This window comes from Toxotes jaculatrix, chromosome 10 (assembly GCF_017976425.1).
Source record: "Toxotes jaculatrix isolate fToxJac2 chromosome 10, fToxJac2.pri, whole genome shotgun sequence".
Lineage (NCBI taxonomy): Eukaryota > Metazoa > Chordata > Actinopteri > Toxotidae > Toxotes > Toxotes jaculatrix.
The window spans coordinates 16,929,458-16,953,789 of record NC_054403.1 but is presented as its reverse complement, the minus strand read 5'-3'; the positions used below and the strand labels follow the sequence as shown (position 1 = coordinate 16,953,789).

General features: G+C 40.1%; 1 protein-coding gene across 5 annotated transcripts in view; it reads right to left on the bottom strand.

Moving 5' to 3' along the window:
* The window catches only part of mid2 (midline 2), a 135,126-nt gene that overhangs the window by 13,246 nt on the left and 97,548 nt on the right, over nucleotides 1-24,332 (bottom strand). For all 5 annotated transcript variants that reach the window (XM_041047940.1, XM_041047942.1, XM_041047945.1 and 2 more), the window contains 5 exons: nucleotides 16,716-16,823; nucleotides 12,451-12,599; nucleotides 10,912-11,039; nucleotides 10,323-10,466; nucleotides 4,110-4,271 (listed from right to left, as the gene is read on the bottom strand). In XM_041047940.1, the coding sequence (XP_040903874.1) occupies nucleotides 4,110-4,271; nucleotides 10,323-10,466; nucleotides 10,912-11,039; nucleotides 12,451-12,599; nucleotides 16,716-16,823 (691 nt within the window). The remainder of the gene's footprint in view (nucleotides 1-4,109; nucleotides 4,272-10,322; nucleotides 10,467-10,911; nucleotides 11,040-12,450; nucleotides 12,600-16,715; nucleotides 16,824-24,332) is intronic.

Genomic DNA, 24,332 nt, shown 5'->3' with positions numbered 1-24,332 from the left:
GCTGTGGGTGGACAAGCTTTTCCCCCTGATAGCACTGGCTGCCAGAGAAGAGGAGGACTGACAGTGAGTAGGAGTGGCATGAGAGAAATTATACAATATTATATATCAACATTATACAAGACTAGTACTGGACATTAAACCGTCCACTATACTGTGCTATATACTGTGCTAAAATAGTGTACTATACTGAAGCTGAAAATACGGATGGTGATGAGTGGAGGATAGGCATAGATGATCATTTTTGATGATATTTTTTTGGGGGAACAGTAATCAATTATTCTCCACTCATGGTCCACTTACTAGTTTCAGTGTTTTAATTTAAATTTTACGCCGATAAAATTTCACCTAACTGAGCTAAATTGTGAGAGGGTGAGAAAAAGAGAGAGAGAGAGAGCAACATAACAGGAGTGAGACTGATGACGAAAAATAATACCTATACCAACTCATCATTTATCTGTATCAAGGGAGGACATGAGTGTTATTTATATTATACCCAGTAAGATGGCGAGCCCTGAGCATCTGTGACAGTGAGCTGGACTTCCAGCTCCAGATGCCCCGCACTTCACCTCTAAATGCTCCTCGGCTACATGTTGTGCCCACATTACACTGAGGCTGTAATCCACTCTGATGCCACAAGAAAAGAGCTGGAGTGCTGACATGCTCCATGTCCCACAGGCAGGGCGTGTCTAGAAGATTTTGAGTGAACGGGGGCAGGAGGGCGCACAGATTCAGACGAGAGTGTCTGTGATGTGATGGATGACGGCAGAAGCTAAAACCTGTTGTGTTTAAAAGTAGCAGATGGCAGCTTCACATGCAGGACAGGTGTACTGGTGGAGAAGGAGCAGAGCTCTCTTTAAGGGGCCCCTCTTCACTCATAATTCCAAAACTATATTTAACTGGTAATATGAACATAAAACGGCACAAAATGCAAAGTATACCTTCGTGTCCTGTTAGCTTGGAACCAACATTCTGCTTTAAGTTATCCAAGGAGAGAACATCGGTAAAGAAATACAAGTTGTGATTGCATTAACATGCCTTTTACCTTTTAACTCACGTTAGATCTTTAGTCGTATAGTATCAACTCCATTACACCAACAGGTTCTAGGGTCTAATCAAATTTTGTCCCATAGAGCATTAACTACATCAGCAGCTAAAACTGTTGATTTATAGCCACTTTAAGCAACACTGAACAGTTTTACAGTCACAAATGGGCAGCTGAGACATAATCAGGATCAGAATCAGAGTCAAAAATCTTGTCTCTTTCATCTCTCTCACACTTAAAAAAAAACAACACTGGTAAAAAAAAAATCCTAATCATATACCGGTATTTCATTCACTTAGTATGTGTTCAGGCCTGCTGTTTTTGTTAGTTTACAGCTGTGTTTCTTTTTGTCTGTGCTTGGTCTGTAGTCTTGAAGCTGGAGCTGACAGGCTTAGATTATTATTGTTTAGATGAGGACATTTAATTACAAAGAGCAACACAATAGGCTTTTAAAAGGAAATCTACGCTAAAATAGTTATGCACTTGGACACCCTGGTGTGTGATGGCCTCGGTTTGTCGATCTCCTTGTCCCACATTTGCTAACAAGTACGCTTCTTCTTTTTTCTTTTTTCCCCATTCAGAATCCGGTGCCACTGCTGGACCTCCCTCTTCTCACAGGCCCATTTACTGTGTGTGTGCAGTGACTGAACGGGAGAGAGATCATCCCCTGACTACTGCAGTTTCCCACACACCTATTTTACCCAGCAGAGTGTATCCAGATTATAGTTAATCCTAAATACCACAGCCAGACTCCTGACAGCAGCTATGAGGAGTTGGCATATCAACTCCATTTTAGCTTCGCTGCACTACTGCTGCAATTTAAGACTGATTTAAAATTTTATTGAGCACCCTTGAGGCACATCCTAAAGTAGCTATATTGCTGAGGTTTTAACTCTTAATATGCCACAGATGAGCTTGAGGAATATTTAAGTAGTTCCATAGAATAGACTGTGGGTGATCTGGCTTTCTATATTCGGCCATTATATTATATTGTATATTTTCCCTTCTTCATTCATTTAAAAAGCCACATTAAAACTTTTTACTTGAACTGGGATCTGTTTGTTATGCTATATGCCTCTACCTTGTATACCCCTACCTTTGTGTAGCACTTTTTTGAGTATGTTTTCTATGTTAGCAAGCTATGTGTGTTGGGTTCACTGTAACCTAACATGTTCCAATCGGCATCAAGGATTTTATTCATTTTCTCTGTTCATTTGCTCACATTTTGTTCACTGTGGCTTTATTTTTAGTTTATCCATTCATTTTATTTACTGTGTACTGTTATAGAGACAGGGAGGCATATAAAAGGAAAACAGAGTTCAAGGCCAGGACAAGATTCTAAAGTGGAAAATACAACTCGAAAGAAAGAGAGACTGAAGCAGGCAGAGAAACTGTCAATTAAACAAAATCTTTTCTGCAAAAAAACTGTATTCACCTAGTTAGAGAAACACCTATTGTATATGTGCCAGGAGCAAGGAGGCTATGACTATTGAAGAAAAAGACAGCTTCCTCAGTGTGTAGAAACTCACTGCTAAACAAGAAAACGAGCAACTTAGCTGAGTAACAGATAGAGAGGCATAGTCAACCAAAAAAAAAAAACCAAAAAAACAAAACAGAGAAAGAGAACTTAGTGACAAAAGGGAGATGTCATGCTGCCTATTAACATTCTCCACTTGCTGTTCCTGTGCAACATATCATGGAAACTAACAGCTTGGAACAGAGGTGCTGGTGTTTGGAGTGTTGCAGGTTTAATCCCTGAAACATCTGCAGTGGTACAAGTGAGTCTAAAAGTGAAGCTTTTGCATAACTCAATACAAGCTGACAGGTGTGTAGGAGAGGAAAAATAAAGAAAGAAGAAGCTGTCATATGGGCTGTTTACTGAATTCTGCTCCTAGCGCGTCTTAAATTAGGAGCAGAATTTTGGTTCTGACACCTTCTTCATTTCTTGTGATTTAAGCCAAACCGCAGACAACTCGATGAAGGCCCTACTTTTGGGAAGTAAAGCTGACATGAGGCCTTAAGCATACTGTTGGGGGGATTTTTGTCTGGGTTATAACAAAGCTCAATGTCCACAGTAAGCTAATGCTGCAAAAAATCTGGCCTGAAAAATATATATTTATAATAAAAATAGCTGTAATGCTTCGATGTACTGTGAACCGACCTAAATAGTCCTACAATACTTAATGCTTAGTTTTAAATTCAGAAGTATTCCGGGCAGCCTGAGGGGCAAAACTAAATAAATGATAGGGGATTTCTTCTGCTACATGCTCTGTCTGATACCTTAAACAAACTGACTGCTAATTATAGGCTTTAAAAATGAACAGGACATTCACCCTTGTCAGTCTTGTGCACATCAGACTATTTTGTTCTACTGCTTGGGAGAAACATGCAAAAACAGTGAATGAAACTCTATGCCTATGAAATCACAGTCATAATGGCGTCTTATGCTGTGACCATAGTAGTGCACGATGACTGCTTGGGAACTGTTCAGGTCTTTGACAAGAAACAGTGTTTCTATCCAGACTCTTTGTTCGAGATGATGCAACTGTGAAACTGATTCAATACATCAGTCAAAGGATGACGACATCTATCTTCCTGAGAATATGATTAAAAAGAAATGGTTCAATATGATTTATTTTTTTAAGAAATACATACGTACATTCATTCCTTTCTTTTAGACTAAAGTCATTCAGGGAAGCTCTAATGGAGCATGTAATAAAATGCTTTAAGTGGTTATGACGTAAGTCTGTCCAGCACCGCAGGTGCTGTTTCCTTTCATGTTCACTTTGTTGCCCTCTCGACAGAAAATGTAACAATCAGGCTGGAAACCAAAAGCAATAAATATTCTGTTACTAATCAAAATGTAATCTAAATTAGTTCTAAATCTGCTGCTTATCCTCCACTCATTTATAAATCAAAGATAACCCCCTGGGAAAAGCTTAAGCCTGCAAGTTCTACTGCACAAATGACAGACTTTGAATTGTATTAAATATCACAAACAAAATTAACAAGGCTTGTAAATATTCATAGAAAAGCAGGGAGAGGTGTCACATGTGCCTTCACTTACTGTTGGTTTTCAGGCGGGCTGGCTCACTGTTGCGGCTTCCTGCCTGGTTGATAGCCTTGACAAAGAAGATATAACGGGTGCCACTCTGCAAGCCGTGCACCGTGTAGTGGTTCTGCTTGATGTTAGGTACGATCATCCAGCTGTCTGCCGAGTTGTACAAACCTGGCGGATCCACAGAAACACACACAGACAAACAGAAACACACACACAGACACACATAGCATGAGTAACCAAGTTCTGCTGATACTTTCTGGGTAAGCAGAGCCACAGAGAATCCTCCTGAAAATCTTTTCAGTGATGTTCAACAGTGTAAAAACTCTCACCCCAAAGTCTTGCCAGAGCAGTGTCTTATTTTTTTCTCCAAATCTCAACTGGGTTATCACACAATAAGGAGCACAGACACCATACGGCCCTTGATGGTACGAAACATTTATGTGTACATACTGATCCATCCCATTACCTTTCCATCAGGTTTATTGTGGCATACTCTCCTGAGGCCATATCGTGTCTTGACTAAGCTGAATCTATTACCCATTAAGAACAAGGCACTCACACAATAAGGCAAGTGCACTTCTGTAGTAAGCGCCTGGGGGCGAAAGACTGTGATAGCCTTTAATGTTCAAATGTATGGAAACGTGGGCAATACCAACATGACCCCAGTTGGTGGGCACTTTGATTCAAAGCGACTTGCAGTACAGGGTTAGTAATAGCTGGGTTAGCTCTGCAGTCACCTGCATCTAAACACAGTCTTTTCAGTCTCTCAACTGCAGAAAATAGTGAAGGATAAAAAGGAAAATTCAGCTCAAGGCAGAGGAGAGGACTGTCTAAAATGGAGTGCACTTTTCACCTTAACTGACCCACCACATTACCACAACCCCTTTTTTTTAAGAAATGAAACAGTGTTTGCCTATTTTTAAAGCTGAAAAGCATGACTTTCAATACAAGGTGAGAAATGTGCATTAAAGATGGCACAGATGTTGCGAAAGGTTGTGTGAAGGCCTGCTGTTTATGTGAATCAGATATTGCAAATGTGTGAAAAACAAATATGGTGTGAACATTTTTGCCACTTCCGGCACATTGGCTGTGTTTTGCACAGACTTTACTGTAACTGTCAAATAGGACAGGTGAAGAGAACTGATAAACCTCTCTTAACAGCATAATACCTAGCATCTCTAACCATGGTAAATAAATAGTAGTGTGCGTAACAACACAGATGAATTTAAAATACTTATTAATTACACTTCTTGTTGGATCTTGAACTTCACCCACAATATGAGTAATACCGCCATGATGTGCAAACAGGAGAGCAGACAGAAATTAAGTTTTATGAGCAAACACTGGCGAGGCAGTTCACACAAAGAGCCACTGACCGCCAGGCTTAAAATCTCTTTCACCCACCTAAACAAATTGTCAGTGTATTCAAATGAACCCTTGCCAAACAAAACAAAGCATCTTGTTAAGTAGCACTACAGCTGAGGTTACTGTTTGTGAAGCTGAAAGTAGAACAACAACACTTTTCATTGTCTCATCTTTCCTCCCCAGTGCAGAGTTGCAGGGAAATAAAAATCCTGAAAGGGAGAGACCTCTCAGGGCCATGCCTGCCGTGTCATTTCTGGTAAGGATGCGTAGTGAATTATTGAGCAAGATGGCAACAGCATGCATAAGTAATAGCCGAGAGTCTGCTTGTAAATATAAATACTTCACAGGACGCAAATAAGGCCTTTAAAAGTGAGGCAGCTTTAAGAATGAATGAGGGGAAGGGACTCTTAAAGTTAAAGTGAGGGCTGCGTCTTTACATATCTGACAACTTCCACGAGCTTTCCTCAGACAAAGAAAACACGGGAGAAGGCTTTCATATTCTGTTAAGATGAGAGAGAGAGAAAAAGTGAAGGAGTTTAAGAGCTCCTTCTTTACACCTTTCATGTGCATGATCCGTCTTGTAATACAGAGATGGCCTGCACGTTCATCTGCATTTTATTTCAGCCTGGTCTTACTAAATATGCAACCACTGTCAACAATGAAATCCGATTGCTGTTTCCCTCACAAAAAAAAAAGATTGTTGTTCAACTGTGACAGCTGTCCCTTGTTGCTGAGAAAATTATGCCTCCCACCTATCGCTTTTGCTACATCCCGTTAAAATTAGGGAGTGTACAATGTTCTGTGGGCTTTCAAAAAGAGATACAAGGAAAGACGAGAGAGAGGGACTTCACACTGCTTTCCATTTTTAAAGCTTTTGATCTCCATAGCACCTCTCCATTTTTGCTAAATCAAATTAGGTCAGTACACAGAAATACTCTATCACTACTTTTGCCACCGAAAAGGGATTTTCTGATGCTAGCTGTGCTGCTTTGGAGAGCATTGCGACTTCAAAGTCTGGTGGAGTAGTAAGCAAGTGTGCCAGCGCAAAAAGAGAAAGAAAAGCAAAACAGAGAGGAAATGGATCAGATGATGTCTTGCATCCAGACAAGTGTGTATGTGTTCATGTATGTACATTGTGTACATTTGTGTGCGTCTTGCTCAGACTCAGAAGTGGACAGATGATGAGGGAACAGACACACAAAGTATCCTGGCAATGGAAGAGGGTTTGTTTTTGATGATGCAATCTAGAGTTAATGGTGACAGTGTGTGTATGTGTGCCTGCATGGGTTATGTGTGTTTGTGCTACTCCATTCATTTCTTATGTATGAGACGTGTATGAGAAGCTGTGCACTTACATCTGTCTCTTATTGTCTCTACATAACTTTAATGAGTACACTGTTTGTCTGCATGGTTTTCTGCAATGACTGAAAACTCATCATCCTTTCTTCAAACATTGCCACAAAGATTGATCCTGCAGACACAGACAGATGCCCTGTTGAAATACAGAATGAGACAGATTTCACCAAACTCAGGGCCGTCCAAATACCCACTGCGATACCGCTTTTCTCTTGTGATAATCATGTTAATACTTCACCACAGGCCAGTGCTTATGAATACACATGAAAGACAGACAGCGGCTGGAGTCAGCAGGTAGATATTGCTGGTGTGGTTAATATGCAGCCCCCCCCACCACCAAAAAATTGACAAATTGGCAATAAAAAATGGGTATAGGTGGATGAGGTCGGAGCATGGGTATAGTCTTCTATTAGTCAAGACAGAATTAGACATAGAACTATTGAGGATATTTGGCTTCTCAACGTTGCAGTTGGCGGTTGGTGTTAAAAGTTATCAAGATGATAGCCAAGGGCCTCCAAGAGATTCAGTAAAGGAAACAAAATGGCAACAGAACAGTCACCGGTGCTCTGTGGTTACAGCCAGGGGAAAGTTAACGAAAGGCCATTAGGATGCTGGGCCAGTTTAAATTACTCTCTTGTTTTTCCATGTAAAACATATGTAGCATTTCATCTTAAGGAAGTCAGAATGTTTAAAATTCCATTTATTTTTGGCTTAAGTATTAATAATTGAAAGTTCAAAATTCTTGGAAATACAGTTATGTTCTGTCTTATCAATAGTTGAGATGATCCATACCACTCTTGTGTGTATGCTAAACATGAAGCTATGAAGAGGATGGTAAGCTTATCTTAGCATAAAGACGGGAAATGGGGAAAATGCTTTTTGCTGATGTTTAATCTGTACAAAACAAACAAACAAACAAAATGATGTGTCAAAAACAACAAGATATATAGGGAGTAATGTGCAGGACTATTTCTGGGTGCAGTATTGTCATCACTGTGAGCCTGCCAGGCAACCAGTGCAGACTGCTTCGAGTAAGAACTATTCTTTTAAAATTTCCATATTTTGAATGCATATTATAGCACATTAACACCATTACAGCGGACAAGCACATACTGAAAAGTAACCCTTAGATCAATCTGAGCACTCGGTTAAATCTGAATCAGCAAAAAGTGGCATATCATTTATGGCCGTCATTACCTCTTAGTGTTGTATTGATGAAACCATTAGCATATAGCATTTAATTATTGAGGTTACATAAACAGTGTTTACATCAGCGTTACTGTCTGACACAAAAGCACAACCTAAAGGGAGTGTAAATCAACACTGACAGCTTAAATGGAGAGCGCCCACTATTTCCTTTCTAGATCAATAGGGTTAGTCTCACAAATGTTCCCTGAAGAGTGAACATACCATATAAGTGGATAGTTGGGATGTCGGTTGGTAGAGAAACAAATGGGTCAAGGACACTAGACACTTGCAGCTTGCACAGGGCCACAGGTGGCAGCTACACAATTACAGTTCAGACATCTTTACTTGCAGTCATATTTCGCTTTTTGACACTGCTTACATTTCTCCATAGTATTTGGTTTCACTTGCTGATTCTATTTTCTGCTGCTGTGCTTGGATGCTCCTGCAGAGGCAGGGTTCACAAGACCCCACAACCCCCATTCGCCTACTCATGGGAGGGCCAAGGCTGAGGATGAGACCAGGCGGGAGAAGAGGAGAGAGCCGGGATAGCGTTCAAGTGGGAGCATTTAGCCACTTGGAAGGTTTGAGAAAAATGCTATGGTAAAAACTCAAGTGGCATGGCAAGCTAAATGGGTTTCTCTCTTTCTCAGTTTCTCCTGTGAATCTCTGAGGACTCTGTGGCAGCACACTGCTGAATATCTGAGCCACTCAGTCTATCACAGCTGAAATGTATCCTGATGTTTCAAATGGCTCGGGCACTTGAGTTGCATGGTTAGATGGAGAAATGTCAGGTTACACAGAGGGGAGGAGAGGAGATGATGAAAGGCTTAAAGAGGGGAGGAAAAGAGTGGAGAGGCACAGGTGTGTGTGCACGTGCTTGAAGGTGCACGACTATGTACATTAATCATATCCTCCTCATATCAGTAAGTGGTAATTTTCACCTCCCCTATGTAACCATTATCCACTCAGATTCCCACCTGTTCTCCTGTTCCTCTCTTCCTCCACAGTGGTCTTTCTTTTTCTTCACTTATGTCATGATAGACAATCAGCTATAACGCTGATTAGCTAATGGGGACCACATTTTTGGCAAATGGTAAACCCTTGTCAGGAATATAATAACTTTGAATAAGCATGAATTTTGCAAAGTTTTACGAGAGTAAGACCCATGACAACCAAGGTCATCTACATGCACAATATCATAACACCGTAGCCCAAACTGTGGGTAAGATCTTAAAGGATCGTTCAGAAATAAAATGTGTAACTTAAATTTGATTACAGTTGGACAGTGTGAAATTCTTATCCAATTACGGGAAAACAAATGTAACTCACTGTGGTATAACACTCAAAATGTGGGAAAGATTAGATTTAATTTTCATAGAATGATTGAAAAATAATTCAACAAAAATCTACCTAGGCACAACTGTCCGTGACCATGTTGGCAGGTTTGACTGTAAGCAAGGAATTTAGGACATGAAGGTTAAGCCTCATTTTATGAGTCAAAACATTAAGGACCACAGAGACAATATTGCCACATGGTGGTGATATTGACTCTAAATCTGCACCATAAATTTACTACTCACTCCAAAAAACTGCAACATATGTTTTAGCTTTTCAAAACCTATAAAATATGCAACAAGAGAGGACCTGAATGAAACACGTTCACAATGGCAAGTTTGAGACAAATTAATGACACAAATTAGGGAATATAAGAAAAATTTCGACAGACTTTGATTAAATAGCTATTGTGTAAGGAGAAATCTAGGAGGTTGAAACAGGGCAGCAGTGATTTTACATTCTCATCTCTTGTGTCTGCAGAGTTTTCATATTACTTAAACAAAAACCAGATATTAAACAGTGAATCTATTTGAAGCATATCCTCATGATATCTGTACGTCCTATTTTTATAACAAGTAGTCTTGATAACGCAGCTCTTTTGCTCTATAAATACAAGCATGGAAGACAACAACAGCTAAGGCTGGACAGAAAATCTAGGTTATGCAACAGAGTTTGTATAAAATTTTTAACATATGAAAATAAGAGTATAATACTGGAAGTATTGCGGTGTTCCAGTTTATTTCTCTATGTAACTGCAGAAAGGTCAGTGAGAATGGTGTGTTTCTTTGTGCTTCTTTTGGACTTGTGCATGTGTGTGTGTGTGTGAGTATGTCTGTGTGAACTGACTTACAGGGTCATTCACTCTACCTATGACATTTGTTCAGATAATGATTGCTTACGATCTACAGTACAACCATTTTCTGTATTACTATACCTGTGCGCATGTGCGTGTGTGTGTGTGTGCACATGACTCACTGATGAAATTTGTCTGGCCGGTGTAGATGGTGTACTGCAGCTCATAGGAGGTGACACTGAACTCGTCCTCGGACGTCCAGTGAACAGTGATGGTGTCATGGGAGGCGGTGCACAGCTCGTCTCTTATGGATGGCGCGTTGGGAGCTAAATGTTGAGGAAGCGGCAACATGATTCATAGTCAGAACAAAACCTATAAATGGTCATAATTAAAGTGTTTGATTTAATACAGAAGAAATTCTTAGAAACATAGTGTGTCACTTCAACATTAGCATAAAATAAACTACATCTTTAATTACAGGGATGGAATAAAATATCTCCCTAAGGGTTACATGGTACTTATACCAGTTGGTGGCAGGGAGACATTTTTCATCCTGGCAATATAAATGGTTCACATTCTCTAGTTTATAATGCCACTGTACGGAAAACCTTGTGCAGTATGTTCACAGTGACAATGACAGTGAAGGAAAGTTTTTCATAAGCCATTCTGTCTGAAAATTTCATCAACATTAAATCACTCAAAGCATAGTGCCAAGGTTCATGCCTCATGCTGGCTACAGTATCTACTGCAAGAAACAGACTTAACTCTTACCTGTTAGGTAATCTAGTCCTTCTAAAATCTTCTTCTCTCGGGAGAAATCCAGGGCAAAGTTGTCAAATGCCTCATTCAGGTTGACGTCAGGGATGAGTACCTGGGAGGAGGCCGTCGCCATGGCAACCCTTTTAGAGTTGCGGTCAGGACATGGGAGTGAGGAAAGGAAATGTCACAAGAGGGGAGGGGAGGTGAGGCAGCGGAGGATGGCCAAGAGGTCAGACGAGGTGATGAGGAGAAAAGAGGGAAGGAGCAAGGTGGTGAAAAGGTGGAAAAATGTGGGGAGAGAAATGAAAGAGGAGAGGTGACAAGAGGGGAGAGGTGGTAGACAATCAGTGACACACGAAAAGGTGAGAGAGAAAGGAAATACCCAAGGAAAGAAAACCAAAGCTATAGACAACTCACAATAAATTCACAATATAAATCAGAACTGTCTACATTCTGCCCCACATCCTTACTTTGGTGTCATCAAAATAGACAAACCAGACACACGCTGACACACTGACTCTGTAGTGTGCACAGCCTTGTGGAAAGTTGTGCGTCTCCCGCTTTGAGCATGAGTGATCTGTCTGTGGCAGGAGCCAGCCTGAACCACAGGGCTGGCAAGGTTACAGAGCAGTGCAGAGCAGAACACAGACCAACGCTAGTCCTTAAGACTTTTGTTCTTCACTGGAGAGGAGAAACCAGTCGATCAATAAAGTTCTCAGTCAGGTGCTTGAACAAAAGTAGCATCCGGGCCTAAGAAAAGACACTGCACTTGCGGAAGATTGTGGACAGGTCTTTGTCTCTGCAAGAGACAGAGCAAGAAACCTGCTGGCCAGCAGGAGCACAGGAAGCGATGAAGGAGTTACAGAAGTATGAAGGTGGAAACAGAAACTGCAGAGCTGGGCCCTTAAATGATAGATGATTTTCAACGGAGGCCTGACATTGATCGCAGGAGCTAGAGTGGTTTGATATTCTTTTTTCTCTAAGATTGGATTTCATAGAAGGAATAGCAAAATACAGAAAACTCATTGTAGGCATTTGATAAAAAAAAAACAAAAACAAATTTGCTTTGTCAGGTGTATTAAAAAAGTATTCTTGTGTGGCCTGTAACAAGATGACACAACTGATTATACAGAGAGGAAGCAAGAGAAAATGTAGTCAGAATGACCAGTCTGACGAAATAATGTGGAATCAGTCTCTTCTTTGGGAGATGGGCTGGTTCTTAGTACATGTTACAGTTTTAATAGAAAGAACCAGTGAAGCATAAAGGCAGAGGGATGCTATAATGAAGAATGCCACAGTGGGCAGAAATGAGGGAAGAGCTCTTCTCTGTGAGTGCATTTGTTTACGTGTATCACCTGTTTTGAGTCTTTTTGCAGTTATTTCTGAGAAGCTTGTGAAATAGTGTCAATCAATCTGCCATAAACACCTGTCAGATATACATATGTGCAGGTCTCTAACCAGGAATATACAGTATGACAATCAAACTGCCGCTGATAAAAGCCTTCTCTGCTTCACCGGGTGTGTGTATGGGATGTGTACTACAGCACCCACCTTTCTGCTACATTTCGGGCGGTCTGGAGGAAGCGGGCGTGGTCATTCTCCTTCAGGCTCTGCTCGGCTTGTGTGATGAGGGCGCTGGAGCGCTCCAGACACTGGCGACAGTTTGCAATCTGTTGAGCCAGCTTGCGCAATTTCATCACCTGGAACACACACAGATACAGAACATGTTGCTACGTTGCGACATACTGATTCATATTCATTCGCTCAACCTGAGCCTTGCAGGAATGCATCCATAAACAGCCATGCGCTGTCTTTCATCACCACTTCCAAAACTCAGACAAAGGTAGTTCTCTGGTGTTATTGATCTTTTATGCTCATCTCCGGCTGAAAATAACTTTCTATTTGCTCATGGCAACTCCCATTCGCTCTACTGCACAAACTCAGGAATATGAGCCTCAGAGCTTCTTATGCCTCCCGAAAGCATCACAGTTTTAGTCCAAAGATTTCAGTTATGAGGTATTCATCATACTGACAGTCACTAACCCACAAATATGTGCAACACTTCCAGAAAATATGATTAAGCGTTGCTGCCAAATTACTCCAAATTAGTGATACAAAGTCAGCATTAGTAGCACCCCCATGATGGTTCCTGCTAGGTGAAACCAACAAGTCTTGAAATAGCCGACTACAGACAGCTACAGTTTTATCACTGTAAGAGAAAAACAACACGAAAACAAACACAAACCCTCTTCAAGAATGACAGATACTGAACGTGTTGGACGAGGATCAAATATTATAAAGAATTTTTTAAGTATGTATGATTAATTTAACTGGCATGAGCAGTGGGCAGATGACATTACCACAGCCAATGTGTGGAGTTGATGAAAGGAGAGAAAACAGTCTGCACTGGGATGTTATTTCATACTCAGCCTAGCCAAACATTTAACCCTTGCTGCCATAAATCTTCTCACAGATGTAACTACTCTGTCAACCTTGTGTCGGACGGCTGTAAAACACTCAATAATAAACCTCTTAGATTTCATGTACTCACAGTGATATAGACACATGGAAAGCAGACAGGCAGGAAAACACAGAGACAGGAAGACACAAAGAATGCAGCAGAGAGGACAGAGTCCTAGTTATGGGGTCAGAGTTGAAGGAAACCAATTGGCTCTTTATTCTATCACTGACCTTATGACCATGTTGCATAATAGAAGAGCAGAGGCGAATAGCACGATGCATTGTTACCTGACACAATAGCAGAAAAAAAAATGTATAGAGTGCTACACTGTCATAAATTTATATTTGTCCATTTAGGATCCAAATACTGAAAAAATGATTTGCAAAACAAAGAAGAAACTGCTATTTGCTCTCACCCCTGTCAACCAAACCACTGTACCAGCACAGACAACTGCAATGGCTGTACCGTAATATAATTTCCGACTGAGCATAAGGAAGCCATTCTATGCTAATTTGAAATTAAAGTAATCTATTTATCTTCATTACGACTCATATGATCCCCAAACGAATTTAGTTTGATGAAACTCAGGCTGCTTTTGAGCTCAGAGACAGTCAAGGAAAGGTGAGCTATAAGATAAAATATCAACTTTGCTATGGAGTGCATCTCAGCAATGGTGATGAAACAAACCTTAATGAACGTTTTAATGGCAAACAGTAAAGTTGGTTCAGTGTCTGAAAACAGCATACTTTCAGAAACAACAACCCAAATCTCTGAACACAAAACAAAATTTAAAAGAGACAAAACAACATCTACAATTTTGAGTGCCCTTAAAGGATTGGTGATATATATTTTCAGCAACTCGCTGGGTGAAAAAGAGTTTAAACAGTAATGTGTGGTCGCTTTCTGCTGCTGCTCCTGCTTAGAAAATTCTCCTAGCTGGCGACTTAATGGTGCCTTCAATTGGCGTCTTAGCTGCTCTTCCACTAAGTCCACCATAATCTGTTGTCATATTAAACAACATTTGAGCAGGTTGTTGACCACACAGAGAGGAGAAGAGAGACAGGTTTAATGGATGGGTTATTATTTGGCAACATATGCCGCAAACAACAATTTTAGAGATGATTACTCCCTCTTTCTCAGTATAATAGACAATATGGCGCAGTCTGTGAATGTGTGTGTGTCTGTGTGTGTGTGTATGACCTCATCTGAAGATAATTAAGAACAATTAAACCAAAGCTATATTTGACCGACTTATGAGATTATAATGTATTATTTGTTAGCATACAATGGGATATTTTGAGTACAGAACAAGATTTTAAAAAAAAAAAGGTAGTTGTTAGGTAAAAAAGGCTGTTAGCTAGAATGGTGTAATGTGACTAAAGAGTTCATAATGTCTCTTTTCTGAACAGAAAACAAGAATGAAGCAGGGAGAAAATCTGTTAAAAAATTACAGCCGCTTTGCATGTCCAACCTTATCTTCCAGCCCTACGATGTTTCAACGAGCGGTTAACAATGCCACACTACTTTCGGCATTACCTCTGAGATACAACAATCATAATTCACACAGCCACGAGAGGTCCTTGTCAGGTAAATGTAAACATAGGTTGTTTAAGGCATTTCAGCAAATGCCTAATGCTGTTGTTTTTCTGTCTCTTCCAGTCATGACCTTGTAAAATGAAGGTAAAAATCACGTAATGGATTGTCAAAGACAAAGCTGTTTTTATACATAAGGTGAATATATTTTAAAACCCAAGAAGGGATTTGAGTTGTTAATCCTCAAGGCTCTAGAGGAGCGGTTAAAATAGTTTTCAAAATGACAATGAAAGACAGACAGAGAGGCAAAGAAGACGCTTGGAAGACAGGTAGTCATATGATGATAAAAAAATAAATAAAATAAAATAAAGAAACATGCAGACATCAGGCTAAGGGAATAGTGTGTTTTGTTTGGGCAGGGAGAGATTAGGCATGACTGCTGAGTCTCCATAGAGAGGGACAAAGCTTGCTAAGAGGAGGTGAGACAGAGAATGGGAGCACCTTGCACAGCGCTGCACACCATGATCAAGCCTGCATAATCCTGTTATTCTGTTGCAGAGTCACCTCTGAACACTTTCCTTTCCGACACTGTCCTTAACAGAAAAACGACAGCATTAGTAGTTTGTTCAAATGCTTCAAATGACCTCTCCTCTCCGCTCCTCTCCACTCCTCTATTTTTTATTAATAACTATTCAAGGTGCATTTGATTCATCCTCCTTGACCCTTAAACAGCCTCAAATATTAACACATCATCTGCAAGCTGACATCAATCAAGCACTGCTCTGGTTTTTTATGTGTTTTTCCCCTCTTACCTCTGTCGCCTGGATTTCACTCCTCTACCCTCTTTACCCTCTCCTAGACAGCTTTTTACAGACCCAGACTCTCTGGAGTACAAGCCTTGCTCTTTGTCTGCAATCACTGCGGACACACTCTGACACACTTCCTCTCTCACTCTCTCTCTCACACACACACCAGCACACACCTACTTAAGTCCTCATGCTCAGTGTTTAGAAATCTTTCATCTCTCGACAAAGCTCTTTTGCTGCCTCAGAGCATCCTCCACATGAGCTTAGAACTTCACCTCCGGGGGAGGGTGGGGGGGGGGGGGCACGTGTACTCACACACAAACACACATCTGTATGTGGGACATGTGTGCTACATGTGTGAAAGGCCATTGCTACTCTCTCTTCCTTTTACGTCACTTGTCTCCTGAAGTATGAATAGACAAGCAGGTAACTACAGAGATAATATATACAAAAGAAAAAATTGAGAGACCTGGATGAATATGTTCTGTCTAGGGCACTGCTGCTCTCATATTCATTCTGCCGTTCATTCATTCTCCAAAACCACTGCCTCTCTACCAGTGGACTGACACAGAGCTGAGATTTGGCAGTTTGGCTGCTTCAAATGACAGAGAGACGTAACTGTTTGAACTGATGTATTATGAATGAACCAGTGGAATGTGAATGCAACAAACTGCAGATCCCTCTGTCTGCATTAATCACTATTGTTTATATGAACACTGAATCAAATGATTATGCGTTTTGTCAAACTGGCTTGTAAAAGCCACAGAGAGTTATTCTTCAACTCTGGAACTTTACAGAGCCATTTAGCCACTCTCAGCTCATTGTTTTCATTTTAGGGCACGTGTACAGAATGTCTGATTCTCTTTTACTGCTTCCATCAACAAGGGGGATTTTTAACTTGCTGAAACCACCTATCTTCCTAATTTCAATCAAATCTAAATATTCTAGTCGTCAAATATCTCTTGAACAAGACCTGAAACTGAAAGATTGAAAAGGTGCCCTGGAATATACTTTACCTTGGACTCTTTGATCTTCACAGCGATGACCTGTTTTCTCTGGCGAATGATCTCCACTAGCTCATCACACTCCTCCACTAGCTTAGCTTCATGCATGGCTGTGTTCACCTGGAGAGAGAAACAGACACTCATGTGAAAAAGAAAATTAAGAAACCTTCACAGTCTTCCTTTTGAACACAAGGACACTCACACATAAATGGGCATCTTTATCAAGAGCACTCCATAACGTATCTTACATTTTGTCTTTGTGAAAACAAAATTACTGTCATACACTTTTTTTCTTCCTCTCTCTATGTGAAAGGAGCTTTGTAAGATTTCTGGATTGGCACACAGGATGAGTCATATCATCATATCTTTTGTTTTTGGATTCTGCACACCTGGAAAAGCCACCCTCCATCAAGATGTGATGAACAAAACAGAGATAAGTGATTTCCAGCTCTTTAATTACATCGCTGGAAAGACCATAAATTATTTTATATTACAAAGCACACATTGATCCATATGATACATACAGCTGACAAACTGATTGGTCCATAGCCACTCATTTCGCATATATTGTAGATAGTGAGGATCAATGTAGAATGTAGATGCTTCTTGCTGGAGGGAAAGTCTATCACAGCTCCTAAAAATGGATACATTGCTGCTGGTTTTAAACCACCAATTGTTCTTGTATGTAACAATAACATCTTATTATACAGGAAGGACCATAATATGTTGAGAAAAAGCTGCATGAAATTCACAGTTACACTTTTTTTCCCCTAAAACATGTTTATTTCACTCATTATGAACAAGAAATAGGTTGAAGATTGTTGGAATATTCAACTCTTCATTAAAAAAAGCTCAAAAAAGGGCCGGTGTAGACATTCATTAATTCACTGAGAGAATTTGGTTACGCCGTGCCAATTTAATAGATTCTGTGATTATTTTAGGACCAAAGTTGCCAAGGCAACTCATCATCAGTTCATCATCTCAGGCCAACACTAAATGAACAGCCAACTCCAAAGTCGTGTGGGTGGATGGGGTGTTACTGAAACATTGAGGGTGTTTGCTAAATTGCAGTGCTGAACCTCGACTAACAGGTCTGCCAACTGTAAAATACAATTACAGTTACACCAAAAAGCTTCCGAAACAGCCAATGCAGGGGTTCAAATGAAAAAGTTCTGATGTACTTCTCCAACTTCACTGCTCAGACTACTGCTCCAAGAGTTTTACTTTATCAAACTGTACACTATGTTGCTGTCCACTGATGTCAGGATGTTAAAAAGTTCCCATGTACCGATGTAAGGTAAAGCTACCACAGAGTTGTACTGTAAGTGCAACTCCTCCGCAGCGATGACAGAAGTCACTACTACCTTGCCTGCGGGAGTCAGTTCAGAACATCTGAGAAATTACAGATTTTCTCCAGAATGCTCTCCACGCGATGGCTGTGAGAAGCTTTCACTCAAACAGGCAACTATCCAGAAAAAGCATGATGGAGAGGAGGAATTTCACTTCAAAAAGAGGCCTTAAAGGGCCACAGAAATTCACAAACAACACTGCTGCTTTACACGCTTGACTAGATGCTATAGTGTTTGTTGTCACAAAGGCACTGGTGAGTGTTTTCTGCAGAGCACTGACTGTAGCAAGAATGCTGCTGAGCTGGCAACCCTCATACAGTAATACAGCAGAGAATGCATTATGAGGAGTGACCCTTTAACTGCTCTGATTGGGTGTGGCAATCTTTAGGTGATGCAAAGATCACACTCAAGTCAAATATCACAATGGCCTTGCGACACTAATATAACAGAAATTCTTCAAGCGCAAACACACACCTGTTTGTTCACTGGATATTTGAATCACTTTAAATGCTCACAAATACAGGACACTGAAAGGGACTGTAAAACCGAGGCAGATTATTATTATTATTTTGGATTTTAAGATACTGTGAACAAGTTGAAATTAAATTCAAAAAGTTTGCTGTGAACTTGATTGATTAAAAGTGTTGATTTCCATTTTATTGCCAATCTTCAGCTGTTACAGTATCTCCTTGATTGTCTACAATGATTTTTGTTCATACCATTTTAAACACTGTTCTATCATCTGCTGAACATTAACAGAATTTATTGGCTTTTGGGTTTTTAAATAGTTTTACCATTTGTTCTGCACTTTTACATGTAAAATAAGGTCATTTAATATCTTCAAAATGTTACAGTAGTGTGATAACAATATTACAGTATGAATTCTCATAGTGGTTAAAGTCTGGCGATATACATCCACAGAGTGATTCATCTCCTTTTGATTAGTTCCCCATCCATAAATTTTACAGGGTTGTGACTCTCTGTCGTGCTGCAGATTATCCATCTACTTACCCCAACAACCAAGTTCCACTCATCACTCCACAAAGCTCATTACAACACGGCGATCCACTTAAGCCTCATTATTCACACACATACACACGCACACGCATGCACGTCAACACACAATTAATTCTGCAAAGAGCCATCTTATGACTGCAGGTTAGTAATTAAGCAGGATAAATGCAGACGGCCAGGATCACTGTGAATTACAACTGAGCTACTCGGCGGCGTACAGTTATGGAAACAATCTTCATCTCCGTCCTCCTCCTCTTTCACCTCACACAAAGCCTCGTCCTCCCCCTTTTCTGCCAGCTCCTGACAATATTATCCACTCCGTGCTACACAAACACTGTCACCTACTGCGCATCACCCTATTCATCAGGCTCCTCTGCAGGTGCACTAAAATCACAGTGCCAACTCCACATTAAAGTGTAGGTCTATTATTGGAATATGTGAAGAACAACCACTGCAAGACTGAAAACTTTCAATGTTAAGGACTTCACAGCTGCTCCCGCTATGAAAATGCTTGTGATAATCAGTGAAAACATTGTCTGAGAGGAGGGACAAAAAAAAAAAAAAAAAAAAAAAAAAATGCTGGGCACAGTCTGTGTGCAAATTTAAGATGACAGAAAAATAATAAAGGGATCTTATGTCCAAATTTCTGAAGACATGATTGATTATATTATTAAAACGTTAAGCAAATTAATTGGGATTTCACATTAGGATTGTTGCAAACAAATTTGCAAACAAGATCTAACATATCTTATTCATTCATTCTGGTCATGCGTACCTAGTCTCAGCTGACTGCACATTCATCTTGCTATTATACAGCTAATATTTAAGTGCACTGCACACCATATTCAAGAAAAAAAAGAATATCACAGCCATGTGTTGGCATCAGAAGTGACAATTACTCTCTATTAGGTACGACGAAATGCAGACATAATTAGCAACTAAATAGTAGTTAGAGGTTGAGAAGCCAATCTAGATCATTATGATTAAAAGCAGACAACAGAGCACAATGGGACAGTAGAATCATTATACCAGAACAGGTGTGCATTAATGTACAAGCCTAAAACTGAAAGGATAACTTCACTAGATGCTCCAGCTATGGTTCTCTTATCGGATGGTTACACTGAGCACGTACAGCATAACCCATACATCATTAGAATGAGTTCAGCTCTGGAATTATGCGATGGTGGTGTTATGGTCACATTTATTCACCCATATTTTTATACAGTGGACATGAGTGCTGTATTACTTATAAGTTAAAATGAAATAAAATGAACAGCTACAGTATGCAGCTAAATTTTTTTCTGGGCTTCAGGTGACAGTCACCATGCACCACCCACTGTGTGCTGTTTCAGTGAATAATGACGTGACTGATGCATGTGGCCAAGCAGAGTGCCAGCCATTCAAATGTTGTCAATCACGCAGAGGAAAGCTAAACTCCAAATGAGGCACGTCTCTGCTTCATACCCCCCCCCCCCCCCCCCCCCGCCCCAAAACTGTGATTTGACATTGCAATCTCTCACTCTGTTGTGATTTTGAGAATCTCTGACTCCAAATAAATGAAGTGAATTATGTGTGTGTTTTAATGATGTTGCAATGCTCATTCAGTCTTGATAATGCTGTGTGCATTTGTCACACAAACTCTCACAGCTGAAACACCATAATAACATCACAGACCCTGGCAAATGCTGCTAAATTACCCGCCCACCCTGCCAGAACAAATCCCAAATTATTTTCTTAAACTGTGAATCTTTACAAACTCGTATTAACAAACATTATTTAAACCCACGCAACTTTATTTTACTTTTGAGATCTTAAAGTCTCCAACTATATCAGGTGAATAAAATGATTTACAAGGTGTCTAAGACATCTTGCAGACTTAACTTTGAAATAATGGTGCACTAAAAAAAAAATTCATTCAGTGAATGCATTACATAGGCCCAAGGACGTGCCATATGCATGTATATAACACTTTGATATGATATGAAAAGTTTTTCTAAAGTTGAGGAGTTGAAATAAGTGAAAGTTTAAGAGGTTAATGGCTGCCTATTGTTCTATGTAAGTCTAAGAAGAAAACTATCTTAAAGACACAATCTACAGTCACGCTGGGGCTGGGAGATATTTCATGATTAGCTTCTGGTGACTTTCAGTAGAATTGCTTCATGATGAATTGATCACGCAATATTAATTAATGATTCCAAGCAAACTGTACTTAAAAACTTTAAGAAAAGGAGTTTTAACAGAGATTTAATTGCATTGGAGCTGAGTTTGATTATTGTATAAATGATCATGCAGACATTTTCGACACTGTGATATACACTCATATTGGAGATATCCTGACAAATAATATAACATTCAGCTCAGCCATGTTGCCTATGTCTTAGTCGCACCCACCAATTTCAAAATGTGGACATCTGGAGTAACAACTACAGACAACAAGCACAGAGAATTGAACAATATATAATTGAACAATGTGGCTCCCAAAATGAACTACTCTCGCCAAAGTGGCTCCCATTCCAAACTTAGTGAGGACTGGTCCGGGTTCAGAACAGCTGTTAACCTTGCTTACACCAAGACCCTCACATCTGATATCAATTGTGTGCTCATTCCACTCCCATCAGCCTCTCTTGCCTTCTTTATTTTTTTCCTCTCTTCTTTCTGTTCTACCTTTGTCTGACTGGCCTCCTTTCTCTTTGTTTCTCACTGACCAATTCATTTCCTTTCTCACTGCTCCCCCCTCACTGGCGTCTCTCAGACATGGTGCCCTCAAACAGATGCAAGGATTCAGTCTGACAGCTTTATCTCTGATCCTGTCCACAGATTCTGGGACACTTCCCGCAGATTTATAACACCCGGAAGGCACCTGGCTCTAAAACAGGGAAGAATGGCTTTATGGATGCAGCAGAGTAGAAGAAAATGCAACTGCGAGACATAGATCATGGATGTTATATCAAAAAGAGGTGATAATTGGAAGTACTTTACTGGCAATGATTTTGAAGGTTGGCCTTATAAAATGATATAGTGTTCATTTGAGCTTTTATATGCTAGCAACATTTGCTTTTTTTTTCGGTAGTTACCAACTTTTAACGTTTTGTCTTCTTTTAGCACAGTAACTTGACATGACTTATCACCTATGGTAATATCTACAATGATTAATCAGTGATTAACACTAATCAATCATTGTAGATATTACCATAGGTAATAACATTAATCATAGATTTTGCGCTAGTTCACGCCTTTGTGTCTGTAGATACACCTACACAGTCCTGCTGAAGGGGTAAAATTTTTAGTCTAGTTTTAAGCCATGCTAGCAGGCTCACAGAGCTACTAACTTGAATGCAGACTCTTAGTCTTGTTGATGATTCTTGATCCCTATAATATCATCTGCTTCTGCCCTTTTGCTAAAATGTTGTGAACAGAAAGGAGTGGGCTTTACAGATGAAAGGAGGCACGCTGCCATTAAAGACTCACAGAAACTGAGAAATATATAGATTTACAAATGAAAACATGGTGGGGCCACGTTAAAAGCACAATACAATAGCAACTGTATAAAGGCAAGACTATATTTTCATTATAAGCCATTATCCCACCGCAGTGATGGCTCCATGTACAGCTGAAAGTGGAACTGCAAATGGCATTGGAAATATAGCAAAGACAAACAACATCAGCGGACTGTTCAATATCACTGATGCTCCAGTAGAAAGGCAAAGACGGGCAAGATGAGAGCTGATACAAAGGATTAGGCTGCATTATAGCCATTTCCACACAACTGATTCATATTCTTCACACAGTGGGATCAGGGTCAGTGTACATAAACATAGACAGGTACTGGGTAATGACTTACAGCTCTTTGTTTAATCAGTAGACATACAGTACATGTCTGAGCATTAAAACCCACTAGGCTGCTGTCTGATGTAATTCTCTCCTTTTTCCATCAGCCCTGGTGCACACACACAACCTTAAAGGTGCTGTGTATAAGTTTTTTGTTATTGCTACATAGCCAGTGTTGCCATTAACAGCTGTTCACTTACCAGTCTAGAAGACACGTTGCGAGTTTGGTATTAATCTTCATTTCTTTACACGCCACAAGCTGTCTCCAGCAGTGAAAAACAAAGTCAATTGGCTAACAGTGAGCTAATTTAGCTTTCTCCCACCTAACCATGCAGTTCTGAGCGGTTGGAAAAACTGCGACTCTGGCCGCTTCCTCAAAGCTGTGTTTGGACGATGTGTTCCCTACCATGAGATAAACTATGTAAGTTGGGTAAGCTACACCTTATTAGGGAGTGCCCTCATTAGAAAGCCACTAGTGAATACGTCTCATCACAACACAGTCTCAACATAACTACCAACAAAAATATAGAGAGCAAGAGTGAGACACAGTGAGACAGAAAGACATCAGGTTTGATTAACTGTCAAGGATGAATTCAGGAGAGAGATGTCAAACACAAAATCAAGTACTTCAGTACACTGACAATGCTCCGAATCTCAAGTGCAAAAGCCTTTAAGGAGATTTTACGTCAGCATGAAAGAGGAGGCTCCCTGGGAATTAAAATGGAAATCTGCTCAAAACTTGTACAATGGAAAAATCAATGTGGGTCCTTTGAGATGTCCATTTGAAGAAGAGGGGAAAATTTTTGCAGCTACAAAACGGTGGTCAGAGTGAAACGGAAACTTACTATTAAGGAAAAAACTGAGAGAACAGACAGCGATTTGCAGAAGGTGCCAAATTTTAATCAGTTCAGCAGAAATGATTTGAACAACATTAAAAACAAACTCAAAATATATTTGTGATTGAGATTAACAATGTGCAGATATCAGGGAACATATTTTCATGACTGAGTATCATCTCAGGTTTCACTTTGGCTCTGTGTCAATGTCTGTTGAAGTGGTATTTGATGAAATGCTCTTTACCAAACAGTCTCAGAGTTTCGCTTCTCTGCAGCCTATTAACATCATGACAGCTAAGTGGCATTGAATGGATGCATGAATGTTTTAGCTCAACAACCATCATTGCAAATGCTCAAGAATGGTGCCATTCACCCGATTTTTTCAAGGATCCTGAGCATTATTCTGAAAGTCATTAAGTACAGCAAAAGATTTAAAAACCCTTCACCAAATATTGCGATAAGGAGAGAGACCTCTCAAGAAAGAAACATCCTACACATCATCAGTCAACGTATCTTTTCTGAGACCGAGGAAAAGATAACTCCCCGTAGAGAACCCTAGGAGAACAGGGCTGCATCGCTGCTGTGTGTGCTGACACACTGGA